This window comes from Lipophrys pholis, assembly GCF_963383615.2.
Source record: "Lipophrys pholis genome assembly, chromosome: 17".
Classification (NCBI taxonomy): Eukaryota; Metazoa; Chordata; class Actinopteri; order Blenniiformes; family Blenniidae; genus Lipophrys; species Lipophrys pholis.
The window spans coordinates 16,549,995-16,569,555 of NC_137643.1; the positions used below are offsets into that span (position 1 = coordinate 16,549,995).

Genomic DNA, 19,561 nt, shown 5'->3' on the forward strand with positions numbered 1-19,561 from the left:
TACAAAAGTTAGTAGCTGCCTGCTGCCCCCTAGTGGAGGAAAGATCAAACTACAGTCACAAACATTGAGATGAGAAATTGCAGCAAATGAGCGAAATAGGATCATTTCTATTTTTAAAAAATATTTTTTTAGACTCATGGCAACAGTTTTAAATGTAAAAAAAAAAAAAAGAGGTAACAGTTTTGAATTTCACTCACTTTTTATCCCAAAATAAGAGGATCAGTTTCAAAGAGTTACAACTGAAGCAAGCTGAATGAAATCCTTAGAATTTCATGGGAGCTGAATCATTTTAAAGATATCCGATCAAATGAAATGCATTCTGAGCTGCAGAAATGCACTTGAGAAGAAACTTAGAAATTAAAATATGCTGCACCCAGCCATAAAGTGCTATTGTCTTGATCTGCTTAAAAGCCACAATAATGGGTCTTTCTATCTCCTTATTGATGATTTTGTCCTTCACTATCTGGAATATAGTATGAAACCATCTTATTTGTTCTCCGTGGTCTCCTGGACACGTTGAAACTGTCACAGCCATTAAAAGAAAGCCTTTCTTGTACAATGAACCTTTGACGAAAGAAAGAAAAGCCTGTTTGGACTAAGTCTTACATGACTTGCGGTTGGCCCGGGATCTCCTCCTCTCTCTGGGCTGGGCTCTGGTTCCTGGACCCTGAGTGGCCGACCTGACTATACGCTCCATGATTTCATCCGCCGCGTCGTCTCCACAGATCTGAGTGTCCTCCACGGCCGGTGTCCACGCCTGCATGGTGCGACCTGTCGACAAAGCTTCCGCGAATCAGCAAAGAGACGCCCTTTCAAGCCAAGTCTTCTCAGAAGCTTTTCGCGGGATCCTCACCTCCCCGCCCAGGCCGTGATCTGGTCCGCGTGCGGAGGCCCGGCACCGCGCCGCTCTCCTTGTCGCTGCTGCCGAGGCTGGTCCTCAGCACCGCCTTCATGTGCTCGTGCTCCGCGGCGTCCGCGGCGTGGCCCAGGCCCTGAGGCACCTCGCTCTCCTGGCTGTCGCTGGGGGCGCCGCTGTTGCTGCCGGAGCCGTACCGAGCACACTGCTGTGAGGGGAGACGGGATGAAAGAGGATCAGCTTGTGTTGTCGCTCGTTTTACTCACTAGTCTTGTTTCACTCCTTGAGTTCAGGCAAAGTTGCATCGGTTAGTTGGCACACATATTTCAGGTTCATTCATTTCAGCAGCCGTGCAAAACTCCTCATAACACCTGCTCAATAATAAACAGATTGAAAGCTCATACTTATAGCCTGCAAATACATCTCCTGCACTGTAGAGAAAAGTAGTGGTGTTACAGTAATAAAGCATTATTCCTAATGATGATTACCGTCCTGAACTATCCAACCTGTTTATTGTGTATGCTACATTCTATTAATTTCAGGTTCAATCAGTGGTTAAGAAAAAAAATGAAAAACACTTTCAAATAAAGTGATTTAGTTGCAGTTAGTGCAGGAGTCTGCAGCGTTCACGTCAAGAACAACATCCACTTTGTATTGGATCCATGCAACTTTCACAAAATTAAATGTGAAGAAATAGAGACCATATTTTAAATAGACTGTCATCTTGCAATTTAAGGTGACAAACACAAAAAATAAAAGGATTCAACACTATGTTCTTGATTGTGCTCGACTGGGTCACTACAGAAATGAGCAGACGGGGGGAAAAGGAAATGCTGAAGCTAAAAACTGATTTTTAAATATCAGCAGATATTATTTAAGTGTTTGGAAAAGAGCAAAGACATAGAAAGCAAAAGTGTAAATACATAAAAATAAAAACAGGATTGACTGTGTTATTTTAAAATTAATGATCCCATAAGTTTTATAGCAACTCCAGACAGATTAGCTTTTATATGAGGACTAAAATGACCTTTTTGGCTGTAATAGTTGCAGACCCCTGAGTTAGTTGATTCGTGCACACACACAAACACACACTCACGCACACACATACACACACACACGCAACCGCACACATACAGATAGGCTGATACACGCTGCTATCTCGCGCTCCTCTTCATCGTCAGACTACAGGAGGAACAAAGAGTGGTCAGGGAATAGATCAGGAAAAAGAATGTCGAGGTCTGAGATCTTTTATAGTCCGTGTGTGTGTGTGTGTGTGTGTGTGTGTGTGTGTGTGTGTGTGTGTGTGTGTGTGTGTGTGTGTGTGTGTGTGTGTGTGTGTGTGTGTGTGTGTGTGTGTGTGTGTGTGAGGAACTCACAGGTGAGTTGACGTCGATGATCATCTTTCCTCTCGTCTTGTTGCGCTCGCGGTGATCGGCCCGTTTCTGCTTCTGCTGCAGGACGCGATCTCGAGTGGTCCGATACTCGAGCGCGAACTCGCTGAGGATCTTACTGAACCTGTGCACGCTGATCTCTCGCACGCTGTAGGCCGGGTGGCCGAGGAACAACAGGAATGAATGGAATCTGTAACGAGAGGCGGCGGAGAAGAGGGTGAGCGGCAGCATTTCGCGTCTCCTCGCAAAGCCGGCGAGGTCAAACTACCTGTTGATGATCCTGCGGTGAACGATCTTGAGGATGATGATCCTCTCAGCGCAGTCTTTGAGGAAGTCCGACATCTTCTGCTTCAGCTGGGGCTTCATTTCATGCTTGGCGATCACCTTCAGGTGGTCCCACGAGGCTTTGCAGCGCCGCTCCATCTGACACAAGTTCTCCTGCAGCTGGTCGAAATCCACCTGATGGAACAGCGGAGGAGTTCAACCAACAAACAAAGACTATTTCCGAATATCAATGGCATATATTTGTCACAACAAGAGATTTGGGAAATAAATGCTGGAAATTAAATATAAACATCTTCTCCATTTCCTCAGAGAAACATCCTCTTTCTTCCTTCTGTATCTTTAAAAAAGAAAAATTCCACTGCTGCATAACAGCACCAGGAGCTGCCGTAAAAATCTAAATATTAAAACTTATTGGAGCGCTATATATTCAGTACTTAACAACATCAGATATTTGAATTATATGTTAAAGCAACCATGTGCGGAAATTTTAAACTTTGAGTTATGAAGTATTGGAAATTAAAAAAAGAAGGATTATATTTGAGACATATAATTGAGACTGAGAGTAAATATAATAAAAATAGATTTTGCACCCTGGTTTTTGTGTGTATAACCAGCCAGGAGGTATGCTTGTATTCATATGTGTAAAAAAGTAGATAATCTCATGTTATATTCCTACATATCTCTTAAGCTTTTTCAGTATTTCAATAAGGACCGGAAAAAAAAAAAGAGTCAATTACCATACACAAGCATATCTATCAATGTATTTTTAAATATTTCAAACCTTTTCAAAGTTGTGAAATGGAACTGTGTCCAAAAAAAATAAAATAAAAAAATGGCACACCTGACAGGTTTATATTTGGAAGGGGCGGGACAAATCAAGTTTGTGTTCTATTATTCAATCCCCAGCGGAGTTGGAGAAGAAATCACAGCACATCATGAACAAGGTCCAACTAAATATTGAAGCGTGTCTCATCACCTTTATTAAACTCGTTTCCTTACATGAAATTACCTTCAGTTTTACAATCACTGCTTCTCTGAACACGCTCCGCAGCTGAAGAGCGCGCCTACTTTCTCCAATGTTCGCCGTAGGCTTGCATACCTTGGCAGAGCGCGTGATGGCGCCGATCTCGGAGTACAGGTCGGTGCTCTGCGGGAAGTTTTCGACGACTATCGAGCAGGCGTGATGGAGAAGAGACTGCTTGTGGACTGTGTCCTTCACCTCGGGCACCTTCTCCAAATACGTCATCTCGAATCCCTTCGCCTGCGACGTACAAGAAACGATAATGATCTAATCAAAGCAGGCGTCTGCAGGACTATCTCGAGCTGAATTACAGTTCTTAATATGTGATGTAATTTTTAATCAACAGCGCACCAGCTTGGAAAATTCACACTTCGTTAAACCCCCACCCGACGGTGTATATAATTTCCACAACAGTGTGACTCACGCTGGTGCCGTTGAGGAAGTTTCCGATGGAGAGCAGCGTGGAGAGGATGTAGCGAAGTGTTTTGTTCTTCTCCAGCTGCTCCATCCCTTCCTTCAGATCCTGCAGAGGCTCCGCCACTTCCTGAAAGGACAATAAAAAGACACATATAATTAGAGGATTTCATTTAGATGCAGGTGTTTCTGCTGCGGTGAGCAGGTGCACCTCCACCGCCATGACACTGGAGGTTTGAGGGTCACGTGAGGACGTTTCCAGGGTCAGCCTTCGCCGCTTGTGCGTTTGTGCGTCTGCCCCGGTATGCCGCCCTCCATTAAACATCCCATTGACCACAGAGGCGGGGCGGGAGCGCCGCCGCTCGGCAGAACGCGCCTCGCACGGGGAGATTAAAGACAAACGCATCCTGCTGGAAGCCGTAAAATTCACAGGACAGCCACCGAGGGACGGCCTGTTTCCCATTCTCCGGGTTCCCACTTTGAACTTCTCCTGCTGGATGTAAAAAAAAAACAAAAAAACATGGTGTGCGAGAAGGAGGAGAGGACGAGGCGCTGCTAATAAGCGTGCATATTTTGTTATGATGTTACGTCGTAACTATGTTGATGTTTTGCGGATGTTGTTTGCGCTGAAGGGATGTTGATACTTATTGACGCTGGTAGAGGACGTACACACCAAAGCACACATGCGTTGCACATTTACCCAAAGCCTCTATGGCAGAGAGTTCGCTTGCATAGATCTGTTTCTGATTTTGCAAAACCACTTTTACTAACTAAGCACCCTTCCGAACGTGTATAGGGGGAATGGCTTCGGTTTGAACGTCCCTCCGATTCATTCTTCTTTCAACCGTTTCTCTTTTGACGGCATAGTCGTATTATTTTGAGGCGGTAACGTTGACGTTGATGTTGAATTTGCAGCATGACACATCATAATAGGAACGTATGTGGATATAAACTGAACGTAAACTTCCTATTTGAGAGGATTTCATCATGTGCCGTAACTCTTATCAGTAAGAACCTGCAAAAAAATGGGAAAACCCTTTGCAATTAACATTGTATTGTTGTAACAGTTGTTCCCTCGGGCTGTTCAAAACATATATATGTATCAGTACATTATTTAGTTGTTTTTTTGTAATTAGCTGCACGTTATTGCATTCTGGGTAAGGTTCCTACACTGCGCCAACTTCGGTGGAATGGACGCCTGATATAGTTCTGAACAAACCTTCTCCGTTGCCTCGTAGTCCATCTTGAAGGCCCAGAGCTGCAGCCTGGCAGAGAGCTCGCTGATGGAGGACAGAGTGAGGAGGAACTGCTCGGCGGAGCCCAGCGGGACGTCAGGGTTGGCTAACTGGGCCTCCTGGATCTTCTGCTTCTCCTCCTCGGTCGGGATCATCGTCAGGATTTTCTGCGCGGGAAGACGCAGAGGTACAGTCGACGGTATCGGCCTGCCGGTGGCGGGTTTCTAGGGGAAAGACTTGTGCGGCCCGCTCACCTCAATGCCCTCCTTGTTCAGCGCGTACTCGTCGAAGTTCAGGATTGCCGTCTTGATGGTGCGGGGCGGGGGCAGGACCGTCAGCCCGATGTTGATGGCGTTACTTCTTTTGGAATCCAAGACGATGATCTCCTGACGTTTGCCGTCGGCCGCTGTTTTCTGCAACATTTCAAGCAACAGGACTTGAAGTTGCTCTCCCTCCTTCGCCCTTTTCCTGCCTCTTTTTATCTTCCCCCTGCTTGCATTTTATTTTATGAGCTGGTGCAGATTAGAGGGATCATCCCTCAGGTTTACACCGACGGCAGCTGTAGCAGCTAGAGCCTGAAATACCAGACCACGATAGCGGCATGGTCGATACTCTAATAGGTCTGGAAACATGTCACCAGTGTGTATGTGCAGATGAGCTCACTGGAGCTTGAAGCTGCTACAAGCTGTCATAGGAAGGAAGTAGTAATATGTGACCACATAACTGTGTAACAGAGTAGGTGCTAAGACCTCGTTACTGCCACTTGGAAATCAAACACTCACCAACTCTACTAAACCTTGATGTTGACAATAACTTTAGCCACAGAAAAGACTAATCAGCCTGCAGTAATATTTAACATTTTGTAACTTCCATATGTCTTCCAAACTTATCATGCAGCCTATTTTAAGCACTGTTTTATAGTTTTTATGATGTTAAATGACATTTGACATTGAGATTTCTGAATTTAAAGTGCACAACAAATAAGATTTATTATTACTTTTTTTTACAATAATTTTACATTTGAGCCAGTTCATGATATAAAACAGGAAGACAGGAAGACTCCGTATAGTGAAGATAATAAGAAATCCACTCCTAGAAGCTTTTTAAAGCTATAAATGATGACGAATGTGTGATTTTTGTCAGCTTGGCACTTTGACACATTTGATTGTTCAGAAATATCACACAGATCCATATTGTCAGGGTGAGTTCGTAAAAAAAACAAAACAAAAAAAAACCCATAATGCAACAGCGACAGGAGACGTTTTGGGGACATTTCACTGTATTCTGCACCAGCATGTCTTCAGGTTGAGATTGTATGAATTTTCAGCAGTATTTGTTTGGGTTTTTCCGTATACTCTGTGTCACGACAAAAAAAAAACAGCCTAACTTTAAAGTTTAAATGAAAAAAGTAATTATGGCACTATTTTAGCGGTCCGGCCCACTCAAGATGAAAGTGGCTCAAAAACTGAAAGAATATAAAGAAATAAACAAACATAATAATAACAGACATTCACATGAGTGGACGCCATTAACTCCAAGTACTTATGGTTTTATTTTAAGGTACTTGAACTTAAATAAGTATTACTTCCGAAGTATTCAAGTCTACTCATACATGCATGCAGGCCATGGAAAAGTATTTTTACTGGAGTACAATTTTGCAGGACTATCTGCTGATCCCCAGCGGCTTCTGTTGCGCTGGCGGTCCTCCAAATCTCGGCTTCGGCCCTGAACCCAAAGCTTGGGCTTGATCTTTTTAATGCTGCTCTGATCATTAACTTCTGTCTTAAAACGTGGACTGAGGGGGTTCAAAGTGTGAGAGGGCTCCTCTTTCGGCCGCCCCCCAGTGTTTTGGAACCACACTGTTCTTAACCGGAGGCTTTGGGAGGATAAGAAAAGATTCGATCGAATGGTGCGTGACCTGTCCTAACCTACGAGAGAAATGTAGGAAATGTACGAAGATACAAGATATTTGAGGAAGCGTCAAATGAAAAATTTGGTTATTTGAGTTTATTGACTCAAGTTTTTTAAGTTAATCTGTGAGAAACAGTTGAAAAGGGCAAATAAATAAATAAACAGCAAAGTCCTTCAAGTTCATTTCTGACCTGAAATGCTAAAAATGTGGCGTCTCAGAGCTCTCCGAACCCTTTTCACATGCCGCTTGTTTACCTTGGTGACGGGTATTTCCTTTGACTTAGTCTCAAACAGGTGTTCCAGTTTGGCCGTGTCCAGCTTCACTGGTTCCAGTTTAGACCACAATGAGTCGCCGCTCCGCTTGTAGTCCCTGTACTGAGAGTCTGTCGGGCGCACCTGAGAATCAGACAGGAGAAGAATGGGCCGCGTTAGCTGGAAACATGTGTGGAGACTCCCACTTCTCACCATAAAAGAGGTAAATGAGAAGCTAAGAACAAACATAAAAAAACAGCAGCACATTACGTGAGTCATTGTTTCTGGAGGCTCCTTCATTTTAATTGGCGAACGAAGACACGCAACCATTTCAGAAATAAATCGCTGCACCACACCGATGAAAAATCAAAGGAAATGATAATGTTTCATCTCACCTCACTCCAAAAGAGTCTGATGGTCTTCTTCTTTTTGTTGAAGAGGGGCGGCTCCGGAGGAGGGGGCACAGGGGCCGGGGCGCTAAAGCACGGAGGGGGCGGAGGCCTCATCATGCCACTCAGTGGAGGGGGTGGTGGGCAGCAGCCGAGCATTGGCGGCGGCGGAGGGAGGCGCGGAATGCAAGTCGGAAGGGGCGGCGGGGGCGGAAGGTCGCCACACCCTCCAATGAAAACCGCATCCAGGATGTCCTTGTCGTCGTCCTCCGTCAGGTCGGTGAAGTTGATGTCCCCGATGCGCAGCTCTCGGGGGCTGGCCAGGAGCTGGTCCCAGATGGTGTCCGACTCTTTCTTGGGCGGGGGCGGCGGGGGCTCGTTCGCCAGGCCCTCCAGGTGGGACGAACCGAAGTCCTTGATCAAGTCGCCAAATCGCTCCGCAAACGGACGGATACTCCCACGATTGTCGGACTCATCACCCTGGTCGTCGGCCAGTTGTCGGTCGGCATCGTCCTGAGCCTCCCTGTTCTCCCCCTCTCCTGTCTCTTTCTCTTTGTCGGCATCCTCCTCCCCCTCTTCCTCTTCATCGCTGGGCTTCTTGTTTTGAGCGTACAACATGTCCAGCATGAAGAGTTTGCTGTTGAGGAGTTTGTTGCAGTTCTCGTTCACTTCTGCTTCCTTAAAGCCTGAAGATAACAGATAGGAAGGGTAAGTATATTTCTGTAGGCTTCCTGAAATACTCAAAAACAATATAGAGAGGACTAATCCAGTCTGGTAATACCACTTTACACCACATGATGGTGTAGTGAGTCACTGTAGTGTAACTATGAATGACCACAAATAGACTAAATTGTAAACAACACAACAATGCATCAAGCTACCATCTAATAGCAGCCATTATCACATCCCCATCTGCTCTCATTAAAAATAAGAAGATTTGACCTTTTTAAGGACAAAGCGCTACTGACTGTTTGATACTCCTGCGAATAGTTTTTGAAAGTAAAATAATTAAATGTTAAGCTGGTTGACAAACTTGTGCCTGCCTATTGTGGCTGCACAAACCTGCTCACACATACCAAAATATGCTGAAAATATGAGATTTGACAATTATGACAACTACTTACAGTACATACTACATAAAGATATAAATAAATATCACAGAATAATAGTGTCACAAATAAAACTTGTGATTGCCCACTGAAGAAAAGCCTCTCTGCATAACAGACTTGACTGGCCTTTCTTCCAAATATGTTAAAAACAGACCGATCCATAGTAAATCAATCCATTAGAGTAAACTCGCAAGTAGTGGTAGAAATGTCCAGGTAGACTTTTTTTTTAAAGTTGAGCATTTGTTCAGGTCTAGTTTGTCGCTTGAACAACTCAGGTGGAGTTACAGTTCAGTGCGTTGATATTAGGCAGGTCTGTCAAGCAATAGTGAAAGTGACAGCTAAAGACTAACCAACAATCAAAGTTTGAGACGGTACCCACCATTCTCCGTGCTCCCCCTCTCCTCCCTCTCCAGGGTGCTGCTGGCCGAGGAGATGCTGGAGGCCGAGCAGTTGTCCTTCTCGTTCACCTCCTCGTTCTGTCTCTCCTTGTCACTCAGAATGCCGCTGTCCTCCTCCGCCTCCCCCCTCTCCTCCTCCGCCTCCCCCCTCTCCTTCTCCGGCTCCCGCTCGTGTTCCTCCTCGACTCTTTCCTCCTTCTCCGCTGCCGCCTCCTCCTCCTCCTCCTCCTCCTCCTCCTCCTCCTGCACTTCCTCTTCCTTCTCCTCCTCCTCCTTCTCCTCTTCCTCCTCCTTCTCCTCCTCCTCTTCAGCAGTTGCTTGTGCCTCTTTTTCCTCTGCTTCTACACTGCCACTGGAGTCATCAGCGTCTCCTGTCACAGATGAGGAAGCCACATTTATTCTCTCACGTCTTGACTTAGTTTTATTTCTGTCTAGGATTCTTAAAGGCCTGTCTGTTTAGGTTGCCCATGGGAAATCCCTCTAAAAACACACGCTCAACGACACACGCTGGGAAGAAAGAAAACACAAACACAACCCCCCCCCCCCGCCCGCTAATGTCAACAATATGGCAGGTACACAAAGTCAGGTTGTCGCAGGGCCGGGATGTGAACAGGAAATGAAGAATTAAATTCCTGTTTACGTCAAAACACGCTCGCGTACAAAGCTACACATGTGGAGCTCTGCAGTACAGTCCGGGCAGTGATGCAGGCGGCGATAGAATAACACCGCACTGTGAGGCCTCTTACACATGCGCTCCAAAACAAGGCCGTTTTCTTGCACAAGATGTTTTGACGCCACACCTTCAAAAAGGTCCTTCAACAACCCATGTGACCCTTTCACCCACATCCACAGCGATTGGTGTCCCTCTCTCCCCTCACGACTTTCAAGAATCTCTCTCTCTGCATGCTAATTTACGTAGATGGATGCAAAGTGAAACTGTTGGGAATTAGACTGGCGACCTTCTGGTTCTCGTTATGCCTCTCTGAAGCCTGAACTCTGAGACTTTACACACACAACTTTAAATAGAAATGCTCAGCCTTTTTCTCAATAAACCTAATATTTGATTCTTTTAATGGCTCACCATTTTTTATGTATTTGTAATAATTACTTTCATCCCTCTGCTGTGTAGTAAGTAAGTAAAAAACAATTTAAAAAAACCCAAAAATTTCACTACAGTAGCATGGAAAAGCAAATCAAACAAAAAACAAACCCTTACGAACCGCAGATCTAAAAACATGTTGACAGTAGGGCTGCATGATATCCAGTGAGCATGCGATATGCAGTAATCTCGATTACAATACCAATATGATTTGAGAGAAACGCATATATGATGTGATTAATTGTGCCCTTTCTCTTGACTGATCTATATATATTTTTTTGTTTGGTCAAGTGTTGTGACAGATACTGACATCTATCTAGTGGGGGAACATCTAAACTGGCAGGGCTCCATCTGATTGGTCAAATATGTTGACATGCATGTTTGCACAGTACATAGAAACATCATTTAATGCAGTTTGGTCAGTCTTTTGCGATATATGTCTTTCATGTCGATATCGTGATAACCAATAATTTGTGATATATTGAGCAGCCCTGATGGATACATACTGGTTTTATGATGTGTGTTTTTAAAATGTTATTATTTGCACACTAAAATGTATGAATAATCTGTTGCATTACAATATTTTTCCTTTAAAATCTTTGTTTTGCTGCTCACAATGTCAATGAAAGTTGTCTATTTTATTCTATTCTTGCCTATCGTGTTCAAATATTTGACACGCGCGTCAGAGTAATAGAAATATTATAAAAATCTTCAATTTCAATTGTAATAATACTTAGTAGTACTGCCATGGACTACTATCTTAAATAAATAATCGTAAATAATTTATCCACAATGTCAGAAAAGTCTGCAGTTTATCAAGGTCCATCAAAAGGGTGTTTTTAGTCGTCCTACCGGTCTCAGAAGGCGTGTGGGGAGCGGCGGATGTCTCTGCTTCGAGGTCAGCCTCTGCGTCTTCCTGGGAGGCGAAGGATGACGGGGTGCTGCTGCGTGATGACGAGGGCCAGGCCTCCGAGGGTTCAAAGGTTAAGTCGAGGTCAGGGCGAGTCCTTGACACCCGAACGCGATCCCTCTCGAACTCCTCTGCTGCCAGTCGCTCCACGTTCTTATACCTGCAGGAGAAGCAGAGAGAAGAACTGATGAACGGGGCTGAAAAGGGATTTGGAGACAATGCACCTCCTGTCTTGCTGGCACTTCTGTTCTCGGTGATGGCCTTTGTCAAATCGCCCAAAAACTAAACCACTTGTCAGTGCTCTTTGACAAAGAACCTGAATTCATTAAACTCTCCCAGCTGACAGTGTTTACTCTACTCATTTTCTCTTCGAAAGCTGCCAAGGTGTTTTACAATTGCACCTCAATGCTCCGCCTCTCTCCATTAATCATCTGCAAGGCATTCGATGCATTCATCTCTAATTTCCCCACAATAATCAGCATCGCCATCTCCGCGCCATCACCTTTACTGCTTAGCCAAATGTTCAGCTTGAAGAAGAGTGGAGGGCTGGAGAGGAGGAGGAGGAGGAGGAGGAGGAGGAGGAGGTGGAAGACGTGAGAGACGAATGGAAGAAGGAAGAGACGAAGTTAAAGTTAGTTTGGCTGCTGGTCGGACGAGCATCCGATGCAAATCAGAGTAAACCTGTTCAAGATGTGCCTCCATCAGCTCTCCGCCCTCGCCCACTTCCCCCGCCGTGCTTCTTCTTCTCCTTCTACCAAACTTAACCATCCAACCTACTGGCCAGAAGAGAGATTCAGGGCACTGAGCTACCCCTCTCTCTCTTTCTCTCTCTCTCTCTTTCTCACTCTCTCTCTCTCTCTCTCTCTCTTTCTCAAACCCCTCCTTCTTCCCACCGTGCGGTGAATGTGTAGAGCTTCTGTTCAGAGTTCATTAGCATCAAGCCACTTCAGAGGTCCATAGAAACCAGATCCTAATATATGAGTGTATGTGTGTGTTTGTATGCAATTAGGAGAAAAGGCAAGTGATGGAGCCAGCTGTGTATTGTGTGATTGTGACTGAATCTTCCAGTAAGCGTTGTGGTGGGAAACGCAAGCTGGTAAAAAAATATTTTAAAGACAATTTAACGTGCCAGTTTCTTACAAAAACTATTTAAGCTTCACAACCTACACTTGAAAAAAAAAGCTGGAGCCAGGCGATAACATCATCAAATACTGGTCTGATAACTAATACCAGGTGAGCTTGAGGACACATCCTGACGTCCTTACTGTGTTACAGTTTGACAAGAAAATCTAAGTTTTACTTAACTGCTAGGATGTTGTGAAGTTGTGAAAATTTAGAGTCGCACATGCAAAAAAATCCAATTCAGAGCAGAAGGTTCCTTACATTGTATGTTGGCCACAGTGGGTGTGTCAACCAGTGTCACTGGGACATTTTGGCAAATCAAAGATTATAGAGGGAATCGACAGGTTGTTTTTTTAAAGGCTGTCTGGGTGTGCTCCAAAAAGGGAAAAAAAGTTTGGAAACAATTGGTGTAAAAGGAAGAGGCCCTCTGATGCATGAGGACAACATTTATTACTGTAATTGGACATTTTTGTTGCAAGTGTTTCTTGGTTTTGCCCGTATCACGATCCCATATCAAAGTTTCCACCATGTGCAACGCCTCGCTGCCTACAGCCTTTTCTTTCCTCTGTCTCTCTTTTTTTATTTTAATCCCACCTTTCATTCATGTTCCCTTTTTCTCTGTCGTCTCTTCTTTCAACTTTTTGACACTGTGTGGTTTCGGATCAACTGTGGTTTGAACAAGTCTGAGCCTAAAGGAAGAGGAACAACACTTGACACAGTGCACAAAGAGCAGCCTTTTAGAGTTTGAAGAGCCGGGATTATCAGCACAATGGAGTCCGGCTTCGGCACGGTTATCATCAATCCTCACTACCGCGGCCGCATCGACTCTGATCACTTCGAAATGTGATCGTGACCTCACATCACCTACCGAGTAAATCTCTCGCTTCCTGTGATTCCCATCTGCGCACACAAACAAAGATTTATTGGCCTCATGAAAATTCTTCCTTGATGGCGCGCGGGTGCACGCGCCGCGGTGTCTGCGGACGCGCAAGGGGCCCGAAGAGCTTGACAAATTCGGGAATCTGGTTTTCTCACAGCGCCCCGGCCAAAACAATCAGGTCCTTGGCAGCGCGCGGCGGTTAAAATACAGCTCCTTAAGGAAGGAGAAAACAAGGCAGGGAGAATCAGCTCAGTATCCCCCCAGCCTCTGGCATCAAAGGGGAACCTTTTTAACCTGAAAACAATTACGCCATTACCAAGCTTCCCAAACCACCGGCTCAAACCTATTCCTGGCGGGCTTTGGCCCTTCTGCGATGTTTTGATTTAGTGCGCACACACACACACACACACACACACACACACACACACACACACACACACACACACACACTCACCTCTCCTCCCGCGCAAGCCTGGCCTCTTCCATTTTATCCACATAGTCGCGGCTGTGAGACACACAAATAAAGAGCATTTGAAAAGATAATAATGATACGCTTCGCTGGCACGGCCGTCTGCAGGCCTGCTGGTATGAATACTAAATGTTTTAAGAGAGAAGAAAACCAACCATGTAAAGCATCTTTACAGTAGTTTGTGTGTTGGATTGTTTTTAACCAGTGAACATCAGGATCTTTGTGTTTTGTCAATTCATTTTTAAATGGATGGTTTTCATGGAACAACTACATGAATTTATTTGGGTTTTTCTTTGCTTTTCTGAGGCGTTATCTGCTGAAAGAATTTCTTTGAATGCTTTGCAGTGCCTCACCTGTGCTTGTTCCTCTCCTCTCTTTCAATCTTCTGCAGTCTCTCCTCTCTCTCCACACGGCGGCGCTCTCGCTCGGCCGCCAGCGATTCCTGATGCTGGCGATATGAGGACGATAAAAGACCTCCCAATGCAGGCCTGAATGATAGTGAGAGAAAATTCATCAGTCTGTTTTTTTCTAAGATATTTCTTCTTTTTAGTGTTTGTTAATTATTACAGATAATTCCACTCAGTCAGCTGAATCACAGTGAAATCCAGCAGTACATTTGAACTTTGCTTCTTGCATATAAATCACATCCATATGTTTCTGGACATGTGCTATTTATTCATTTAGAGAAAATAGAAAGAGCTGAGTCACTTAGGAACCTGAGAGGTGAGATCGCATTCACTCCAGCCTGCACACAGCTCATATTTGTTCCACATGTGTGTTTGTGCAACTCTGTCGGTGCGACCACATGCCAGTGTGTACATGTGAATCGTACTCAGGACCTCCTGTGCATGAGTGGGAGCACATTCACTGTGTCGGGGGCTCTCACCTTGAGCTGGTAGGTGTGTTTGGGGTGCTGAGTGAGGAGTACGACATGAGACCTCCATTCCTGGGGGAAGGAAAAAAGGGTGAGAAACCGGGCGACAGCGAGGGACCTCCGCGGTGTCACGCAACACCACATCACCTATCTGGTCTGTGCAGAAAGGATTTTAGCAGGACACGAGTCTGACACCCTGTTATGTAACAGGAATGCTGTGAGTGCAATACTTAGATGACTCTAATTAGTAACTGTGGTGGTGGTATATAATAATATATATATATATATATGCCTTGACAAGTCATTGAGCCCTTTTATATTATATAATGTGAAAATAATAAAAGTGCATTATTTTTTGCATATGTGTTGACAAGGAAAAGATGAAACTCCTTTTGTGTCTCATTTGGCTTCAGTGTGCACAGAAAACTTCCACATAACATTAATTGTGTAATATCACAGAGACAGTGAGGAAGAAATAGTAAAAGAAAGGAATATTTCAATACTCCATTGAACTGAGTGCGCTAAGAAGCAAAGACAAACTACAAAGATACATGGAAAGGAATGGAAAGAAAGGTGGAGCTGGAAGGAAAAGTGGGTATTGCAAACAAGTGTGAACTACAGACACAGTGGTGGAAGTAAAAAAAAAAAATAGACGTGTGAAGGAAAGGGAGGTGATACGTAGATAATAAAGTGCGTTGACAGAATCGAGGTGAGGAGCTGTGAAGTCGAAGGACTTAAAAGAACTTGTGAAAAAGGGGAAGATGGTGATTGAAAAAGTGTTGCAAAGGCAGCTGAGCTGGTGCCGAGACAGAAGCCAGAAACAGAGGTGGAAGCTTGGAAAAAAAAGAAAAAGTGGAGCGTCGAAGTGATAGAAAGAAAAGTTTCCGGAAATGTGAGCTCTGTCATCCGTCTGACCTGGGAGGCGTCGTTTTGGGCGGCTCCTCGCTGGGCTTAGCTGGAGCCGGGGGCGAGGACGACGGCTCCTCGTCCAGATCGTACGAGAAGAGGTGGAAGGGCGAGTGGGGCAGGTAGGGCAGGCGGTCGGGGGAGGGCCGGGAGCTGCCTCGCATGGGTGGGCTGACCTCCTTAGTGGCCGGGACAGTAACGATCGAACGCTTCCTGGCCAGCAGGGTGGCCAGGAGGGAAGGCTGGTCAGGCGGGCTGATGGGGCAGGGGGCTGAAGGCGGGCTGGTTGGCGTGTTAGAAGGAGAGGAAGAGGATGAGGGTGGCTCTGTCCGATTCCTCTGCTCATCCTCTTTTATGCAACCCTTTCTGGAGGTGATGGTGATGGACTGAAGTGTTGTTCTGTGAACCGTGGGATGGAGGTGTCTAGCTGGGCTATGAACAGAGGAATGGATTGGGAGGAATACGTTGACGACAGCGAATGAGAACTGGAAGAAGTCACAGAGTATTGCAATGAAAGCAAGGATCAAGAGATTCACAAAGATAAAAAAAAAGAATAAAACTGCATTTATACTTCATTGAAAACTATCACCATGTCCTGTCCTAAAATACCTGGAGGTGGTCTGATTAGCCCCCTCCTGCTCATCCGATTCAGACTCAGGGGTCTCTTCTTGTTCCTCCTCCTCCTCCTCCACCTCCTCCTCCTCCTCCTCAATGTCATCCTCATATTCCTCCTCTCTATGGAGGTGGCGTGGTACGGGGGTGGGGGGGTGGGTTATGCACAAACATACATATGGGTGGAACATTTAAGGGATGGATGGAAGGAGGGAGAAATGATGCGACACATAAGAACAACATGCATGAAAACAACCAGAGAAAAGAAGGAATGAGACAGAGGGTAGGATGAGATGCTCAGAGGTCGACTATAAACCAACACAACAAACATTCATGACACTCACAGAAGGCAAACAAGGACATGACGTCTTATCAGACTGAGACAGATGGAAAAACAAAAGGATGAAGTCGACAAAGGGCAGGAATGAAATCGTAGAAATTGTGGATGAATGTTTGTGATTACACTCCATGCCTCCAGTTAGGCGGCTTCACATGCACACGAAAATGTAATGTGATGACAAAGAGGAGGGAGAGTAAACGCTACAAGGAGAACTTCGCCACAGCTAAAGAACCGACTCGAGACAGTCACCAAAAACAGTTTTTGCCCGTGTTGCCGAGTGAAACCAGATGAGCCCTGTTGCATTTCGAGCGGGTGTGCGCTGCCAGGTGTTGTTCCACAAGACCGGAGACATGTGTGTGTGTGTGTGTGTGTGTGTGTGTGTGTGTGTGTGTGTGTGTGTGTGTGTGTGTGTGTGTGTGTGTGTGTGTGTGTGTGTGTGTGTGTGTGTGACGAATGAGATGAGCCAATAAAAGTTAGGCTGGCTTTGCAATGTGTCCATATGTAATAGGAGGCAGGATGTAGTGAAAAAATATGTAAAAACAACCATATTTCATTCAATAAACAAAGCACAAAATCGAATAATTTGCAAATAAATAAAAAAATTTGGGCAGAGTTGGCAAACATGCTCAGATTAATACATATACATGTTCATTTTTATTAATGTATGAAGCTATTTTAGAGGCATTTTGAACATTTTGTTGGTGGTGATTGGAGGGGGTCATATATAATACATGTTTGCTCATGTACACACACACACAATAATTATTGATAAGGTTTGGTCAAGTTTCATTTGGTAGTTACTGTCTCATTTCAGTTTAGATGTCTTCACTTCCTGTCCTTGTGTATACAACAGCATTTTCTGAATTAGTGTGCCATTTTCTTGCTTCATGCTTCAAGATTATTAGTTTTGGACCCTTCAAGTTCTTGCGTATTTCCTTGTTTTTGCTCTTGTGTACTCCCTTCATGATCTGTATATTGAACTTCTGCCTCTCTGGCCTACTTCCAGATTGTGTTAATAAAATATTGTTCTTATCTTTAGCCATGTGTTGGTCCTGCTCTTGTTTATTTTTGCAGTTTAGTACCTATTGTCACTCTAATACCTGGATACACCAGCTTACTCATCAGCATCGAGAAAAAGCATGATTGATTTTGAATCATAGATTTGTTTGAAAAACTGAAGTACTGCTTGAATAGAAAATAGGTATTAACCCACAGATATAATTTGTAAGAGCTTCTAATCCTAAATTGGGCACAGGAAGTTTGAAGAATGTAAAGACTAAATCAAATGTAAAGGTAGCTGAAAAAAATCTACTTAAGTAATGAAGTACAAATTGCTTTGCTACTTGCCACCTCTGCTGTTTAGTATAATTTTAAACGTCTTCACGCTGACAGAGGATAAGGAGCCATGTGGGTGGAGATTACAGTGTGTAAGACAGTGAGACTCTAATCATAAGTGAGTGCTGCTTCTTCTATTAGAATTACGAGAAAACTCTGGAGGTTTTGTGCTGCTGCTGGGAGATGTTTCATTCATTTAGTTGGGTAGGAGTCTGCAGTGGTGTTTCTCACGCTGCGAGCGGTGGGGATTAACTGGTAGTTGTTACAACATGTGAGCGGGGAGCAGCTGCTGACATTTCTCTGGTGATGTTTGGACTTACATGGATGGAAGGTAACCTGACAATGCGCTGGAGCAGAAAGGGGCATCAGAGTCATGTAAAGTATTTTAATCTTAATCCATGAACCCTTCCCTAATTAGTCTTTTTTTTTTGTTTTGCTGTGTTATGACACCCTGTCTGTCACCACTCTCACCTCTCGCTCACGTCCTCAGCTCTGTGTCCGTTGAAAGGCTGGAAGCCCCCCCTCTGCGGGGAGGCGGGGCTGCAGGGGGAGGCGTGACCGGAACGCCCAAGAGAGGCCCTGCGGCTCCGCCTCCTCTCCAGGCCTCGCTTTTTGTCCCCGCCCCCGAGGCTGGCTCGTCGGCGGTCCCGGCGTCCCATCGGTGGAGGCTTGCTGTCGTCATCGCCGTCTTCGTGCCGTAGAGTCATCTGGGGAGAATGCATCAGGGTAGTAATGAGATGGACATCTATAAACAACTAATTACATAGAAAGTAACTTTAGACACATTTGCATTAGATTTGAAACGTCACTACTCTGTATTTACATAATCCCCATTAAAGGTTTTATTTAAATTTAGTCACGATTTGGCCCGTTAGTAGTGAGGAAGTCGCCCATGTTCCCCTGAGACTGATCAAAAAGCGCAAACGCAAACCTCGTAGAGGTTGAGCTGCTCAACCAAGTCCAGATCGGTGCCTTTCCGTCCCAGGTGTCTCTGCGAAACCGTCTCCATGCCTTGTTCCTCCAATCCGTCCACCATGTCATAGAAGGAGTCCTGGTCAGGCAGCGCAGCAAGTGTCTGCACACCAACAGGAGGTTAGCAATGAAGGTGCAACTCAGGTTGGAAAGCTTTTGGTTTTTCAAATGATCTCCGAAAGAAAATTGGCAAAGTCAAGCAAAGACTATAGGTATTCACTACATGAAAGACCTTATTGATGAGGGTCATGGCATAGACCAGCAGCTCTGTGTCCACTCCATCCTTCTCATGCAGGATCTCCATAGCGTTGGACCATGGCTTGCAACCTAAAGATTAACACCAAAGTGAAAGTAGGATTTAATGTTAATTAGCCTGTCGGCCATCGTTTTCACACGGGGTCTGCTGTACCTGTCTTGGTGTCCACAGAAGCGATGGCGTCTATCAGCAGCGGGGCGTTGGACTCTGAGTACTCAACAAAAACCAGCAGCAGCTTCAAAGCTGTTTTCACCACCAGACGGAACTGAAGAAGGAAAACAAACAAGCTTACATAGAGAGAAAAAAAAAGTGTTCTGGGTTATAAATACACAACTCTATAGATAGGCATTAGGTCCCCCCCCCCCCGGTGCTTTTTTTTCATTTTTCTTTCCCAGACTTGACCCATGTACTCATGTTGTCAGTAAACGCTTCAGTTCATGTCACACTGTCGGGGACTCGTCTCTTTTTTTGGGGGCCGAACAGCACTAAAATGTAAATCCTACATATTCAGAGTGAAGACTTAGT

General features: G+C 44.9%; 1 protein-coding gene across 1 annotated transcript in view; it reads right to left on the reverse strand.

The window, feature by feature from the left end:
• The window catches only part of fhod3a (formin homology 2 domain containing 3a), a 52,596-nt gene that overhangs the window by 1,536 nt on the left and 31,499 nt on the right, over positions 1–19,561 (reverse strand). Inside the window, exons 7-27 of the mRNA XM_080484499.1 lie at positions 19,190–19,301; positions 19,013–19,107; positions 18,740–18,883; positions 18,280–18,515; positions 15,531–15,953; positions 14,628–14,687; positions 14,095–14,229; positions 13,727–13,777; positions 11,213–11,430; positions 9,243–9,632; positions 7,761–8,440; positions 7,369–7,509; positions 5,457–5,615; positions 5,187–5,369; positions 3,978–4,097; positions 3,632–3,793; positions 2,516–2,706; positions 2,233–2,437; positions 1,991–2,038; positions 854–1,064; positions 607–771 (exon numbers count right to left, since the gene is read on the reverse strand). Of these exons, the coding sequence (XP_080340625.1) occupies positions 607–771; positions 854–1,064; positions 1,991–2,038; positions 2,233–2,437; positions 2,516–2,706; positions 3,632–3,793; positions 3,978–4,097; positions 5,187–5,369; positions 5,457–5,615; positions 7,369–7,509; positions 7,761–8,440; positions 9,243–9,632; positions 11,213–11,430; positions 13,727–13,777; positions 14,095–14,229; positions 14,628–14,687; positions 15,531–15,953; positions 18,280–18,515; positions 18,740–18,883; positions 19,013–19,107; positions 19,190–19,301 (4,129 nt within the window). The remainder of the gene's footprint in view (positions 1–606; positions 772–853; positions 1,065–1,990; positions 2,039–2,232; positions 2,438–2,515; positions 2,707–3,631; positions 3,794–3,977; positions 4,098–5,186; positions 5,370–5,456; positions 5,616–7,368; positions 7,510–7,760; positions 8,441–9,242; positions 9,633–11,212; positions 11,431–13,726; positions 13,778–14,094; positions 14,230–14,627; positions 14,688–15,530; positions 15,954–18,279; positions 18,516–18,739; positions 18,884–19,012; positions 19,108–19,189; positions 19,302–19,561) is intronic.